The sequence below is a fragment of the Alligator mississippiensis genome, chromosome 8, assembly GCF_030867095.1.
Source record: "Alligator mississippiensis isolate rAllMis1 chromosome 8, rAllMis1, whole genome shotgun sequence".
NCBI lineage: Eukaryota > Metazoa > Chordata > Crocodylia > Alligatoridae > Alligator > Alligator mississippiensis.
Genome location: NC_081831.1, coordinates 73,785,517 through 73,801,024, shown reverse-complemented (window position 1 = coordinate 73,801,024; position 15,508 = coordinate 73,785,517). Strand labels below are relative to the sequence as shown.

The following is a 15,508-nucleotide window of genomic DNA, read 5'->3' as shown; positions in this document are numbered from 1 at the left end:
TACTATCTATGTCTTGTGAAGGGTTAATAAATTATCAAGCATGTTATGGCCGGGAGTGGCATATGTTCAAGCTGGTTATAAGCCTGGCAGGACAACACGTTCCAGAAAGTTATAAGCCATGTCTATCAGCCACCTCGTTACCTTTGGCTTCAACAACAATTGATTAATCATTTATTTAAACACAGGTTACACTTGTGTTAACCCTTTCTAAATATCTGCGCCATAGAAACTGTGGGCAAAACAGAAATAGTATTGATAGTGAAAACCACCCCCATAAATGCGACTGAAACCTGGGTCAGATGAGGGGTGTTTTCAGACTTCTTGCACCGCTGCACGTGGTTGGGGGACAGGGGCTTCTCTGCCTTGGACAGTCCTTGATTCCCTGCAAAAGAGTTGTAGACAGTAGCGTTAGGGTTTCGTTATCAGAGAGAGCTCTCTGTCTGGCTGTATTATTCTGAAATCTAGTGGAGAGCGATGCACTTCTGCAAGGGGTGAGACGAGCCCTGTGGAAACCACACAGCCACTGCGTATGGTGGAAGACAAGCAGATCTGCACGCAGGAACCGAGCACGGGTCAGAAAGAACATGCCGGGGCTGGGACTGATGTGTTGGCCTCCACAAGCCTTCACTGTTCTCTTCTGTATATGAACTAGGGATGGAAGTGGACCGCATGCAAACACAGAAGTGCTTTGTGCAAGGGTGGGACAATATAGCCTGTACACGTTAGGATGCAATACCCTCATTTGTATACTGAGGCAGTTTGATGATCATCATTATACGTGCATTTTCTATTTGATTCCTAGCTTGTTACCAGTCGCTGTTTGAATCAACTATGCTGCAAGATCAGTTCAACTGTATTTACAGCCCTTTTCACATCACATTCACTGTTCCTCTGGGTTTGGAACAGTAACAAGCTCTTCCTTGAACATCACTTGCCAAAATAGCTGTAATTTAATTGCACTTAAGCACCCAAGGAGACTGTTTAAACCGCAGGGGAGGTTTTCTATTCTTTCCATAGCTGGTGAGGCTTGCATTTCTCCTGACCAGAATAGCACATGAGTTACACATCATGCAAGGCAGAATTAGGCCACTGCATGATTGTTCATCGCTAAATTTTTATTCAAACATAAAATGACCTAACAGCAAAAGAAAAAACCCGTGTATTCTTCTTGAAGCAAAATGCCCCTACTTTGGTTACTCATTTATAGCAAAATAGCCTTGACTGTAGAAATCTAATAAAGAAGCAATTTTTCCTTCATTTAGCATATGCTTTAAATTACCAAAATGAACGTCCCTTTAAAAATACTTTTTTTTTTTTGTCTTTTAATGACATATGGAGTTCATTTCGGTGAGTATCTGAACATTTTTACTTTACCAAAATGGGACTGGTTTTTCCTGCTTTATGATAACACACGTTAGCACAAGTGGGTTTAAAATGCCACCATTTTATAGCGAGTATACACGGACAATCAGGTTCAATTAATATAAATGGATTCCAGACACAACCGTCACAGACTACTTATTTTTATACATAAAATTATATGATATAATTTAATGTATTATATATAATATAATATAATAATTGTTTGTGTGTATAATTAAAATACATTTAGAGGCAACAAGAGACGAATAAAGCTGCCAAGCTGCCTACTTTCTCCTCAGGGCCCCAAGCCAGCTGGAGTTTCAAGCCACTTATGTAGAAGGAATCAGACTTTGTCATAAATTGGCATTAACCTCACATTTGCTGTAATCATGGGGTGAGCTATGTGAGTCAACATGAACAAGTCATGATACAACACCTCCCATCAGCTTGCAGTTTGCTTGCACTTCATGTGGTTGCTTCTATCTCCTACGTTTTGCCCCTTTCCCCCATTCCACTCTGTTTTTAATAAATTAATTATCATACACTGAAATAATTTTCAGAAGATGGTGAACGAGAATCCTCATGTTTTCTTTAGCCAACATGATATCAGAGTGCAGAAGCATTAATGTGCAACAGCTGCTAAACGGCATCATCTCGTTAGCAAGCAATGCAATAAAGTAGCACGAGGTTAGGAAGAAAACACCAGCGAGTCAGCATTCGCCTTCTAATTGGGCCAATCTACCTTCTGAACCAGCTCTGCTGACTTTCAACACGGTGGATAAATAAAAACACAACTGATTTTTTGTTAACTTCCTAACTGAGACCGTTCAAATGTCCTGCCTGGAAACAGGCTCACAGGCAATTTTTGGACTCAAAAAAAAGAATTTCTCTCTTAGGAAAACAGGCCAGGAAACCCAGAAAGCAATCAGAGTCTTTTCTGTACCAGGTATGCAATTAAAAAAACCCACAGTGTAGAGATAAGAGATTTCACAGCCAGGATTTCACGCAGAAGGAGCCTTGCATATCTTAACTGATAAAGCATTGACCTAAGAATCACCTGAGGCTGATCTGTTGCTCTGTTGAGATCCCACCTCCCATTGCTTGCTGGTCGGAGAGCTGCTGCTGCTTAGTTTCAGAGCATGTCCCCCCAGGGACGGCTGGTGGGCACTGCTAAGCAAAGGAAAAATCCCCATGTCAGTATATTTTGTGCTTCTGTTCCAAGGCTTGAAAGCACTTATGAACATTAATGAACTCATGCAAACACCTCCTCACAGTAGTTATTAGTCCTATTTAGAAAGGAAGAAATGGATGTGTAAGGAGATAAACTGACTTTTCTAAGGTGATGATAAAACAAGACCTAGAAATCACAGGACCAGGACTGCCTAACTCGCAATACTACAGTTTAACTATCAGCTCATGTTGCCCTTCTGTACAGAATCATATAATTCTTAAACAGAGAACACTTACTACTCATGCAAGTTACCTGAGATGATGTTTTCCCACTTCAGCTAGTCAAGAGTAAGTGTTTTGAAAGCAGGCCTTCCTGCTTTGTCATGTCAGCTTAATCTGCTTTCCATTGGGACCACAGCACTGTACCTTTTTGAAATAAGGGCATAGCCATTTGGGCAGACAAACTGGGGACAATGTTCCAGCACTAGGCTCTGTGCAGTGTGGGATTTGGGGCCAAACTAACACATTTCTAAAGTTCTTCTGCCCATCTCATCATATATCTGGGCATTTGTGAGCCAGTGCCATTTTCAAGCTGGTGACGGCTGCAGGCACCAGTACAGGCAGTCCTCGACTTACAACGTTTCGAGTTACAATGGTTTGCACTTACAACGTTTATAAATTGACACCCTGTTTCAACTTTGTGATGTCAGTTTTGACTTTACAACACTTGATCTGATGCGACGCCACGCCAGCAAACTAGTTCACTGCGTCACCCATCTCCTTGGAGAACATCTGTCCAAACTTGCTTGGGCACTTTCTTTAAGAAAGCAGAGGAGACTCCAGAAAAACCTGCAGGCAACACTCCTGAGAAGGCTCCAGCCAAGAACCCCTCAAAAAGTCCAGCCAAGAGCCCCTCAAAAAGTCCAGCAAAGTCATCTCAAAGAAGTCCTTCCAAATCAATATGATTGCTATTTACAATACAAATGCATTAATGTAGCTATATTATTAATCTATAATTGATTAAGTACAAAATTTTGGGTTATTTTTGGTGAAAATAGGGTATCAGGGCTTTGGTTCAGGAACCAATCCCCATTTATAACATTGTTTCCTATGGGAAAAATGGTTCCGAGTTACGTTTTGACATAAGATGCATTTTTCAGGAACCAATTATGTCGTAAGTCCGAGCACTGCCTGTATCACAAATCAGAGCTCACATTGTGCATACACCGAGTTATGGACAACACACAGATCTCCAGCACTTGCCTAGAGCCTGATACACACTAGCCATAGCATGTATTGTTCTACATCTCCCAAAGCCATTTACAAGAGTGCCAAGGTGATGTATAATACGCTGCCAAATGACCACGGAAGAAGTTTTCTTGTATTCTCCATTGGTCAAGTGGTTGCACAATATTCAGAACATCAAACATCAAAACCATCCAGGTCTGTTCACCATGTTCAAGGTGCACAAACAAATCTGGAACAAATGGACCTGTTACCAGAAGCAGGCACTCTACAGTTCAGAAGTCTGAAGGATCAGGCCCTCACAAAGATCATATGTTATAACCATACTTTATGGGAATGATCATATAGCACAATGAAAATTATCCCCAAGGCGAAAAGAAAAAAAGAAGCAGAGTGACAAGAAGTTTTGTTTCGGTTAAAATAACATGTGGATCATTAAGGGTGCAGACAGAAGTGCAGCTCCCCAGTGTAACTCAGAACGCTTTGCAGGAAGCGTTCTGAGTTATAATGATCCCCTGGACCAAACAGAAGTTCACTGTTGGCTCCATGGGGGAGCCTGCAGCCAGTTTCCAATAGCAATGGCCCCTCCTTTCTCCCAGCCTGTCCCTGCTTCAGAATGGGAGGGAGAAACAGAGCAGAGGGAGCTTGATCTAGGGGTTCCCCAGCCAGCTTTGGAGGGTGAGGCGGTTGAACTGGAGTGCCCCCCCCCCACCTTGGGGGGCTCCAATACACCCACCCCACCCTTCAGCATGGGCTGAAAACCCCCCAGACCAAACTCTCTCCATTCCCTTTCCCCACTTCCATTCTGAAAACAGGTTGGCACGCAGCACAGACAGAAGTGACAGACAACACTCTATTTTGAAACGTCTTCATTTGACCCCTCATGCAGTGAGGGGTCAGATTTTCACCCAATCAGCCACTTTTTAAGCTGTCTGCACTTGTTTGGTCACAGCTATACCTGCTTTCTGTGACCAGACTGGGTGAAAATTGTCACTTCTGTCTGTGCCCTAAAAGGAGAAGTACAAAATTGGGCTCAGAATCTTTAAGGTTCAAGATCAGAACATTTTGCCAGGTGCTTTATGAGTAACTGGCTCAAACAAGGGAACAAGTGTAATTGCCATTAAATGAAATATGAACCTGTGTTGATCATACAGTTACTGAAGTTATGGCTTTGTGTTTAATAAGCTGACTTCAGATTTCCTATTGATAATAAGTGAACGTTAGTTTAAGCCCAATACACAGAAGAGCTTACCTTGAAGGACATCTTTGATGGCCCACGTGATCCCGGTAACATTTAGAGGTTGTTCTTTCTGGAACCTTAAAGATTTAAGCAAAGGTCTTAGTTTGCAACTCTGGTATCTTATGCTCAGTTACTAATCCCAATGTATGCCCTGTATTAACATGAGAAGCAGACTTAAAACACATAAAACATAATGCTCCAGTGGGACTTTCTGGGGCATATGTCTTTTTATGTAAAACCACATGATTGTTGGCTCAGCATTACAGCAGGCAGAAATGCACTTGTGGGATCAAGAAAATGTGTTCTTACTCACAGAGGTGAATTACTTCCAATTGCTTGAAAAGAGTACCACACACACACACACTCACACCACCTGTGAGGTACTTTATATATATATATATATATATATATATATATATATGCGCAAACTACCCTGCATTTACTCCTCTGGTTTTCGTCTACCTAAGAATTCTTTGAATTATATGAACTAATGAACTATCCTTGATGTGCAACTAGATTCTTCAAAGGAGCAAAAGAAACTACATATTCGGTCTAACAGACTCAGCTATTATATGACCTTTTATACACATATGCACACACAGTTCTACCAGATAAAATGAACCGTATCCAAATTCATGCATTTGTGCATTTAAGAATATTATCTTTCCCAGAAAAATATCTTTTAAGCCAACACACCAATTCTGAACTCTTGGGGAAAAGTTACTATTATCCTATCAGTCTTTTCTAACCCAACTGTAAGGATACAATACAGAAAAGGGTTCATGTAGTCCTGACTCTGTTGAAACCAAAGGGAATTTTGTCATTTATTTGATTAAGGGCAAGATTTTGCACACAGTAATGTGTTGGATTTAATCTGTGATACCACTTCCTATCAGTAGTTATGATATTAAACTCTAGATTAAAAATTGGGTAAATGAGAGAAAGAAAAAAAGACAATAGGAGCTGAATTCTCCCCTGGATGTTGTTCTCTGTTTTATGAGCCCATCATTGAGATACCAAGCACATGTGCAACCCTCCTGGTTGTGTATATAGAGATCAAGAGCGTTAGTCAATGCTTACTGAAGAAAGACCAGGGAATGAATTAGACATGAATAACAACGCTTGCCTGGGGCTTAAACACCTTCCATTTCCAGTACCTTTGGGGGCTGCTCTTCGTTTTGGCCTGCACTCCAGAATACATCGTCCTGCCCAAGGCTTACTGGTGTTACCACCATGTCTGACAGAGAACTGCTATGGTACGCTTCTTTGCTACTCCGGAGGTTTTCACCCTTCAAACAAACGAAGTGCATGTTAAAGACATGACCTACAAACTCAGCTATACATTACCCTATAACAGCCCTACAAGCAATAACAAACAGTAGCGGTGTAGTCAGGTCTTCAGCCAAGTTCGTGTGTCCCGCCAGGAAATGACCCCGGTACCTATTTCTTTTGCCCGCTGTGAAGGATGTTATTTATTTTCAGGATCTGGGATGCAAGGCTCTTCCAGTGATAGGCACCAAGCTGATATGTTTTCAATAGAAAAACAAGCATCGCCCACACATCTCCAAAAACAAAATCTACATAAAAGCTAATATTTCATTAGTAATGTATCACCAACTGCTAGTGACTGGATGGTGTTAAATAGATTTTGCAAATCAAACAGATTTCAAAATGAATATTTGATGCAAGAATTCACTTCCAGTATGGAAGTAGCATATAAAACACCCAGCTACTTGTTATTTTAGGATTTAAGTATCGTGAATATATTCCCCAAAGTAACAGCTTTGCCCACCAGCTTTTAGATTTAAAGATGAGAGCAAGTGGGGAGTGTGATCTGAAATCAAACTTCTGGCAAAGTTTAGGGGAAACTGATAAACTGGTTCCAATTTAGGGACTTCTCTGCTTAAGAAAAATCCTGATGAAAGCAGGTGGCTATATATGAATAGCAACTGATTGAACTGAAAGGGAAACAGTCTCTCATGTGTTCTTCATTCCAAAGGGGAGAAAGTTAAAAACCTTTAAAACTCACACTTTTAAAAAAGAAATATCCAGCCCTTGCTACTTGAGATTCTGGTTAGAAAAAAAATAGAGGAAAAAATATTCCCCCTTACATGTTGCACTAGGATAACTAGACTCTTCAAGGGAGGAAGGGGCAGGAAGAGGCCAAAAAAGTCAGCTGAAAAAAAGACAACCCACTGCAAGAGAGAAAAACCCATCACAGCAGTCTTACACTACCTGAAAAAACAAGCTTTTGGGAGGCAAGAAACGAATATGCAATCACATGGCAAGGCTAATGCTTGAGCTGGGCTCATCTTCAGGAATCACTGCATGGGAAGCCAGTTGACATTATAGAAATAGCAGAATTATCAGAGAGGTGCCTGCAGCTATACAATCCTGTGCTCTTATCTCGTCAGATCTCACATGCAAAGCAGGACTGGAGCTCTCCAGAGAACATCAAGGTACTGCAGGATTTGCTATTAGTTATTCATTAGTTGACATTCTTCCCTCCGAGTCAAGATGAACCAACATCTCAGCACGCTAACATTGTGCTGCTTGGAGGTAACTCTTTAAAATGCAACACGATGAAACCAGGGTCCTGATCACTTGCAATCCTTAGAGATACTATGACAATTTTTGTGGGAATAAAGGTGTTAACCCTTATGTCCTGACCAAATTACATGTTGCCTACTTAAAACCCATATGTACATCCCTTTGGATGTGATCTCCATTTTCTATACTGCTCGAGTGTGCTGTTAAACAGTTGTTGTGATTCACTCCAGAGGTAGCTGCAGTTCAGGGCACTGACAGATGTCCAGCTCCCACTAACTCACGGTGCTTTGCAGGAAGTGCCATGAGTTACAGCATTTCCCCCCCCCCCAACCCAACAGATATTCACTGTTGGGTCCAAGAGGTCATGGGATCAAGCTGCATTTTGGAGTGGCTGCTTGCCCTCTCCCCTAGCCCCATCCCTCCCGCCTCCCAGCTCCAGTGACATGTTCAGAATGGGAGGGGGAAAGGGAGGAGAAAGAGTTTGGTCTAGGCTCTAGGCTTTGCCTAGCCTGCCTGGAGGGTGGGGCAGGTGGACTGGAGCCTGCCTCCGTCTCAGGGGGGCTCCAATCCACCTATCCCACCCTCTAGTGCAGGCTGGGCAAACCCCAGACAGAGCTCCCTCCCCTCCCTTCTCCCCCTCCTACTCTGAAGATAGTACTGGAGGCGGGACCAGGCTACATCAACCTAGCCCTGCTCCCCGCACACGCTGACAGAAGTTAATGAAGGCGCTCAGCTTCGGAGTGCCTTCATCTGAACCCTCAAGTAATGAGGGTTCAGACTGTCACGTGATCAGGCACTTCTAAAGTGCTCTGCAGCCCTGCACTTCTGTAAAGGTGCAGCTATAGAGCACTTTCAAGTGGCCAATCATGCGACAGATGTAACTTCCGTTTGTGCCCTCAGTGACTAAAGACGTTTCCTTATATATGTTTTTCCAATACAATACTTTACCACGTATTCTATTAATTAATAAATTGATTTTTCAAAGTTTCCCATGACACTTAGATAAATAATACTAGGTACACATGTGACTACTATTTACTTCACCTATCATGAACTTTCAGGGACCAATGCAGTGATTTATATAAAAAGATACAATATGCAAAACAAATAACTGAGAACTGTGCACAGAATTTCCAGAACATAATGCAATGGGATCATTAAATTTATCTCCTACAGGATGAGCTATATTCCATGAACATTGGCTCTTCATTAATATTCCTTAACATATATTGAAGGGAACACATTAGAAAAGGCAAATCTCATCTTCTACTTTGTATCATAGGAAAGGAAACACAGTTGCATGAAGACAGCCTTGTCCATTTTATCTGGTTAGATATTCAGGTGCTTTATCCCACTTTGGGGAAAATAAGTGCAGTCACCTTGGCAGAAAATAGCCTCTTCAGCAGTAAGTACATCTAATAATCTGTGTCCTTTTATTTTGACAGAATTACTTTCTCGCTCAACATGATCGCCACTAATAATAGTGTTTATTTAACCAGAATTATCTGGAACTGCAAAGTATTCCCTAAAAGGACCTAACCTAGGGACAGGAACAGGCTTTATAGCAAGTATCCTATTATCAATATACAGGATGATTTTTTCACACCCCTAATTCAACAATATACTTAAGTGTGTGACTAAATTTAAGCCTACAAATTCCATTGAGGACAGGAGGACTATTCACGGGCTTGAAGTTATGCTGAAGTAGTTTGCTGAATCAAGGCCCCCAGACTGAATACATCCAAACTATGAGATGGTGAAATCCATCTTTGTGCAGAGGACCAGGCAAGCACAGTACTTAAGACCTGCTTAAAACTTCCTCCACAGCCTACTGGGTGAAGATTAAGTTTTACATTGGCTTCAAAGAGGCCAGAAAGAGATTGGGTGGAGGCAAAGCAGCGGATGTCCCGTAGCAGCTACGATAACCCACAATTCATTGTTCTGCGATGTCTTCACCAAACCAGCGTCTGACAGAGCTTAGGCAGGGCATGGGCTGACCTACTATGCACAGGTAAACCCGCTCTGTACAGGATGATCCGCATTTATGTGAATGAACCACTTCGATAGGAAAAACCATCTGTTGAGGATGATTTTGACCTGATTTCAGTTTCCTAATACAGTATTTCCATTAGTAGCCGTGTTGCATTTCACTCACGTGCAATCTCTTGGGAGGGAGTGTGTTTCCTTGGTACGATGAAGAAGATGCTCTAGGACCAGAGAGGACCCCAATGGGCTCCTTCCTTCATTATAATGGAGCATAATATAACATACAACCGCAGTGCTGTATTGGTTAGAATTGCTTTACAGAGATGCCCAAATTGCAGGCCACGTGCCTCTCCTGCTCGGACCGCTTGTTACACGGCAGCATGAAGAAGGGATCTTGTTTTGTGTTAATTTATGGTTCTGTTTGTCACAGAGCTCAGATCAGCTCGGAAAATAATGCGCAGCCAATTATTGTAACATAGTTAGTCTTCTGGTTGTAATTTAGCAAAAACATAGGACATTAATAGCGTACTGTGCATTTTAATATATGCAGCGGAAAATATATGCTAGCAAAGCCTTCTTAAGTGAACCACAAAGCTAATGAAAACTGAGTTAATCCCAGATTTATGTGCTAAATTTCTCCGCTAACCAGGCAGCGGTAGAAATTGAGTAGGGAAATAAATTCGGTGATTTTTACAAATAATTCTCTTCAGGCTCCATGAAATGCTAAAGGTAGCCAGACTCTATCATTCGGTGACATCAGAGGTAACCATAGGGCCTGACTGGCCACAGATTTGAGCAAAGTGAATCCAAAAACTGGTGGAAACTGTCACCGCACTGGTTTCATATCTGCTTTGTACGGCTGATTATGACACTTCGGCACCTGCAAGGCACTTTGAAATCAGGCCCTCTGTACCTCAATGCTTGTAACGTGATTTCTGGTTTAAACCTTTAGAGGTGAATTCAGGAAACCAGTAAGAACCTCCACTCCAGAGACAATAATTTCAAAAAATAATCAAAACTTATCTCTACGTTCAATGGCAACATATAACCACTCCCATCCCGGCCTCTCAAACCTGCATTTGTGAACTAAAACACAATGCGTGTTGCCTTCAAAGCATTCATCTGCGATTTTCATTTTAGCTTTGCAGTTCATTTTCAAGGCAATGTTATCACCTTTAGGGGAATGAACAAACTTGGCACCTGTATGTATAGTTTTACCAGCGTTTTGTTCTAGCTGGCCCATAAACTACCTTGCGGCACGCCGTTACGAAGTGAACGTAGGAGGAGTTCCCAAACATTTAGCTAGTAGCATCCACAGCTGTTTGCCAAAAACTGTGTGATGGAAAAAAGGTGGAATTAATGCAGTATGCTCTGCTCCTCTGAGCAGCCTGGCGTGACAGAGACATCTTGGCTTGGAGGAGGTGTGTCAGGTTGGGGAGGTGGAATAGCTGCTCTTTGCTTGCCAACCTCAGTGAGAAACAGCGCTTGAAAAGGCAAGGGGCATGAATGATTCACCTAGCAGCACTAACACCCGTTCTGCTGTCTGTGTCTGGAGCGAGAGCGGTGCACAGTGGAGCCAGTGACAGTATAATGCCCCAGGGAGCTGTGTGGCTGTAAAGCAGATGATCACAGGAGGCTCAAAGCAAAGCTAATGAAGTCAGTGACTCCATCGAGCTTTGAATCAAGTTCAGAGAGACTTGACTTCAGTACCTAAGCCCGCAACCCTGACTTGTGTGATTATGGCATGATCGCTAGCAGCCCCACTGAAATCAATGGGATTACAGGAGTGAGTCAGGCTGGAGAATCATAAAGAAGTAGGGACACTGGGAGGCCAACTAGTCCAACCCCCTCCCCGAGGACTATCCTGATCTAAACTGTCATGTGCAAATCACTTAGGATGAAGTTTTCCCCAGCTCCGAGAGGGAGAAAATAGTGCCCTCAAAGTGTGACTGAAAAGGGCCCAAAGCCTTCTGACATCCTGTTAGCATTTGAAATAAGCAGCCTGGGCTGTGGTTGCTTTTACATCCAGGCAGCAAAATCTTATGATAGATCAACTTTATAGATCAACTTTTCCAAGGCTGAAGTATGATTCAGTTCAAATGACTATTCAGGGATTGAGTTTCCCCGGTTTGGTTGAAAATGTGCACGGCAAGAATGACACAAATAAACACAATGCCTCACTCCACGGTGCCCCCAAATACTGTGTTACAGGGAGTTCATTCATGCAGTTCACAAAGGGAAGGGGAAAACAGCTCTCACATTCCTCTTGAACTGGGACTAGCTGCAGGAATGAATATTTCTACTGTAGCCATTTCAAGGAAAGATTTATCAGGCAAGAAATATTTTCAAACATGATTTCTACATAGATGCAAGGACTCTGAGTAGGTTCAATTCTTGCGTTTGATATAGATTAATCACGTTAGCAAGCGGAGTCTAATTGGCAGAGGTCTAGGCAACCTGGTAAGTCAAAGTGGCGAAGACACAAAGGAGTGCAAGCTGCAAGGATAGCAGGTGGAGGCATGGAGTGCCCCGGGACAAAGAAGGACAAATAAAGAGTGATTTCAAAATGCAACAGCAGTGGTGTTTGGCCAAGCTGGGGAGGGAGAGTGTGAAGAACCCTTCCAGAGGAAAAAGAGAGCTGCATCTAAAAGAGTTTGATGTTCTAGGTAAAAGCACGTGAAAAAACACGCTGGCCTGAATGGGGAGAACATCCTGGCCACCTAGCTTCTGCGCAAAGATGGGAGGTCTCAGTGCGCAAGCCTTGGTGCCCCAGATGAATTCCTCGAGGTTTCCCTCTGTGACCCCGGCCACCGGCCACAGCTACTGGTGGAAGTTAAGCCTGGGGTACGCTGATGCTCCTGCCAGTACTTGGAAACCTCTTAAGGACCTTGCACTTCCACTCAGAGTCAAACTGCCTACCAGACAGGCCAGGAAGAAAATCTGGCAAGGATTGCAGGGGCTTCTGCTTTCCATTGCAGTGTGTGGCCTGGTCCTCTTTCTGGGATCCCCTAAACATATGTTCAGTAACTTCTCTACCACTGCAGTAGCAGGGCATTGATGATGCTCTGATCTCCCCTGATTTTTACCTGTGTCACGGTGTCGGGTGTTTTTGGTTTGGTTTCTTACAAGGTGCTTTGAGGCTGTGGCATGCATAAAGGACTGGACACATTTCAGGACTCTTTGGAGAAATGATTGCCTGTGAATGCAGAGGGACTTAATGGCTGTGCCTCTTCCAGTCCCTATGTCCCTACGACCTATGCAGCTTATAGGTCAAATCCTCTGTATTTTTTCAACAGAGACAAAACTCAGGGTTATGATGGAAGAAAACAGAAGAAATGCAGCACATGGAGCTTCCCAGACTTTCCAGGTTCCCCACAGGCTCAGGAACCAACCCTCCATGCATAACGATTCCTCATTCCCTCTCTGTCTGCTTTCAGAATATTTCATGAGAACACACTAGGGTACAAGGCCTCCAGGGACAGCACTCAGAGTTTTACTTGTTTTGCAGAGAGTGCCATGTGCCTTCATGGTGCTCTATAAATAATACATAATCAAGGAAATAAAGCTTCATACTTGATGCAAGCTTTTTGTGAGACATGTAACAGTAATTGCACAGAATTAGCACAGTCAGGCACTGATGTATCAAAAAATAACTTATCTAACTGTAATCAGAAGTGTCTGCATAAAATTCTGCTTCGAATTCAGCAGGAGATACCGGCACTTAGGAACTGCCGTACTTGTGTCACAGCCCTTGCTCACCTAGGCAAAGGAGTGAGGCTCCTCACTTACTTCTCTGCCCAGACAGCTATTGATTTATTGAGGCCAGGAGTTCATTGCATCTGAAGAGATCCTTTACCTGCGTGAGTACTGCTCTTTGCAAAGCTGGAGTGCAAGGGCTGGAACTACTGCCGGAGCCCATTCGACTATACGGGATGGCTTCATGCCCAAGGACAGTGGGCCAGTTGAGGGAAGTCTGGATGCCATCGCTCTTCTTCTTTCTGTCCTCAGCCTGAAAAGAAGTAAAGATCAGTTGTGCTGCATGCAGCAGGCTCCAGTCAGAGCTGCAGGAGAGTGCTCAGACATCTGCATGAAGCCCCATTGACTTGGATAGGACTCCACAGGCGCATGGGGTCTGCCCAAAAACATATCACTACCAGTCCTGACATCAAATAATCTCCCCCATTTCATTTTAACCTTTCCTTATGCTGCATACTTTGTCTAGTCTCCAACCCCTCACTCTAACATGCCCCTGCCAGGTAAGAGTCACCCGTGAGTGGTCTAGTTTCATGCTGCTCAATGTATTTACTGGGTGGGATCTGGAAGAGGCCATTTCCTTATAGGCTGGATGGGGTTTTTTTGGCAGTGTATCGTCTATTGGGTAATATGTGTCTTATTCCCTGTTCCTGCAATATGGACATTGCTGCAGAGGCCTTTCTGCATTACTAAACTTTGTGGCCTTACATAACTGCACAATATAAAGAGGAAGATGGAAATGGTCTAGAATGAACAAAGATCCTTTCAATTCCCAGAGGCCTTCCTCATTGCACAATTGCTTCCCCAGGGTTTTCTGACCCTAAAGCTTCTTCAGACTTTACTCAGTATAAGTAATACCAGTTCGGTAGCATAAATCTTTAACACCGACTCTGATTCTGCAGTTAAGGAACAGACTTTTACAGAGTCAGCTGGAAATTAATGCTACGTCTTCCCACTCTATCTGTTTCTAGACAGGTATTATAATGCACCTAGCTCTATGGCTGGGTGCTTATGCCTGTGTCAGGAAGGTGAGCAATCATTTCATTAACATCATACTGCACGTATGCTGGGAGCCTGCCAACTGTCTTGTGATGGAAAGCAAGTCCCATTAGCCTTGCAGCTATTTATTATAAAAGAACCTATTACAGCCAAAACCTACAACATATCAAGAACCTGGGATGAAATCCCTGGTCCATCAATGGCAACATTTGCATTGGAATGAGGCTTTCATTCTCTACCCTCTATCCATAAAGGATAACATTTCCCACAAGCAAGAAAAAATGTAAAAATTAAAGTAACAAGAATGGAGAAATCAAAATGTAGCTAGGTAATGCTGTTTTTCTTTAAATTTGGGATTTTACACAAGCTTTTGTTCCATCTGCTAATTAGCTCTGCTATGTCTACTTCTCATCCAGAGTCCTGAGGAAGGGAACTGTAATACCTGAAAGCTTGTCTGTGTCTATCCCAACCATGCAGTTGGTCTAATGAAAGATATCACCCTCACAAATTCTTTTTGGGTAGTCAAGTCGCAAGCTGATGGAGAGGAGCTGCAGAAAGATTTCAGCAAGCTAAGTGAGTGTGCAAAAAACAAACAAACAAATTAACTTCAATGTTGACAAGTGCAAGGTAATGTCCATGGCAAAAAATAACTTCAACCATATGTACACAATGCTGGGTTCTGAACGAGCTGTTATGACTCAGGAAAGCAACCTTGAAGTCACTGCAGATAGCTCTCTAAAAACATCAGCTGAGTGTGCAGTGGCAACCACAAAGGCCAATAAAATAATGCTGGGGATCATTAAAAGAGAAGTGAAAACAAAATGGAGAATGTCATTGTGTTATTGTAACAAATCCATGGTGCTCTCACGTCTTGAATACTGAATGCAGCTCTGGTCCCTACATCTCAAAAAGGATGCAGTAGAATTAGAAAAGGTACAGAGAAAGGCAACAGAAACGATCAGGGGTCTGGAACAGCTGCCATAGCAGGAAAGACTAAAAAGGCAAGGACTATTTAGTTTGGAAAGGAGAAGGGATGGGATGCGGGGTAGAGAGGAGGTATGATAGAGGCCTATTAAATTGCGAAGGGTGTAGACCAAGTGAACAGGGAACCATTGTCCACCAGGTCCCAGAATGCTAGAACTAGTGGGCACACACTGAAATTAGTAGGTGACAGGTTTAAAACTAACAAGAAAAAGTATTTTT

The 15,508-nt window shown here is 42.8% G+C and overlaps 1 protein-coding gene across 5 annotated transcripts in view; it reads right to left on the bottom strand.

Moving 5' to 3' along the window:
- NRK (Nik related kinase) overlaps nucleotides 1–15,508 on the bottom strand; it is a 130,828-nt gene that overhangs the window by 38,766 nt on the left and 76,554 nt on the right. For 4 of the 5 annotated variants that reach the window (XM_059732859.1, XM_059732856.1, XM_059732860.1 and 1 more), the window contains 5 exons: nucleotides 13,410–13,562; nucleotides 6,175–6,306; nucleotides 5,030–5,094; nucleotides 2,420–2,532; nucleotides 291–382 (listed from right to left, as the gene is read on the bottom strand). In XM_059732859.1, the coding sequence (XP_059588842.1) occupies nucleotides 291–382; nucleotides 2,420–2,532; nucleotides 5,030–5,094; nucleotides 6,175–6,306; nucleotides 13,410–13,562 (555 nt within the window). The remainder of the gene's footprint in view (nucleotides 1–290; nucleotides 383–2,419; nucleotides 2,533–5,029; nucleotides 5,095–6,174; nucleotides 6,307–13,409; nucleotides 13,563–15,508) is intronic. The other variant, XM_059732857.1, reaches the window with a different exon arrangement.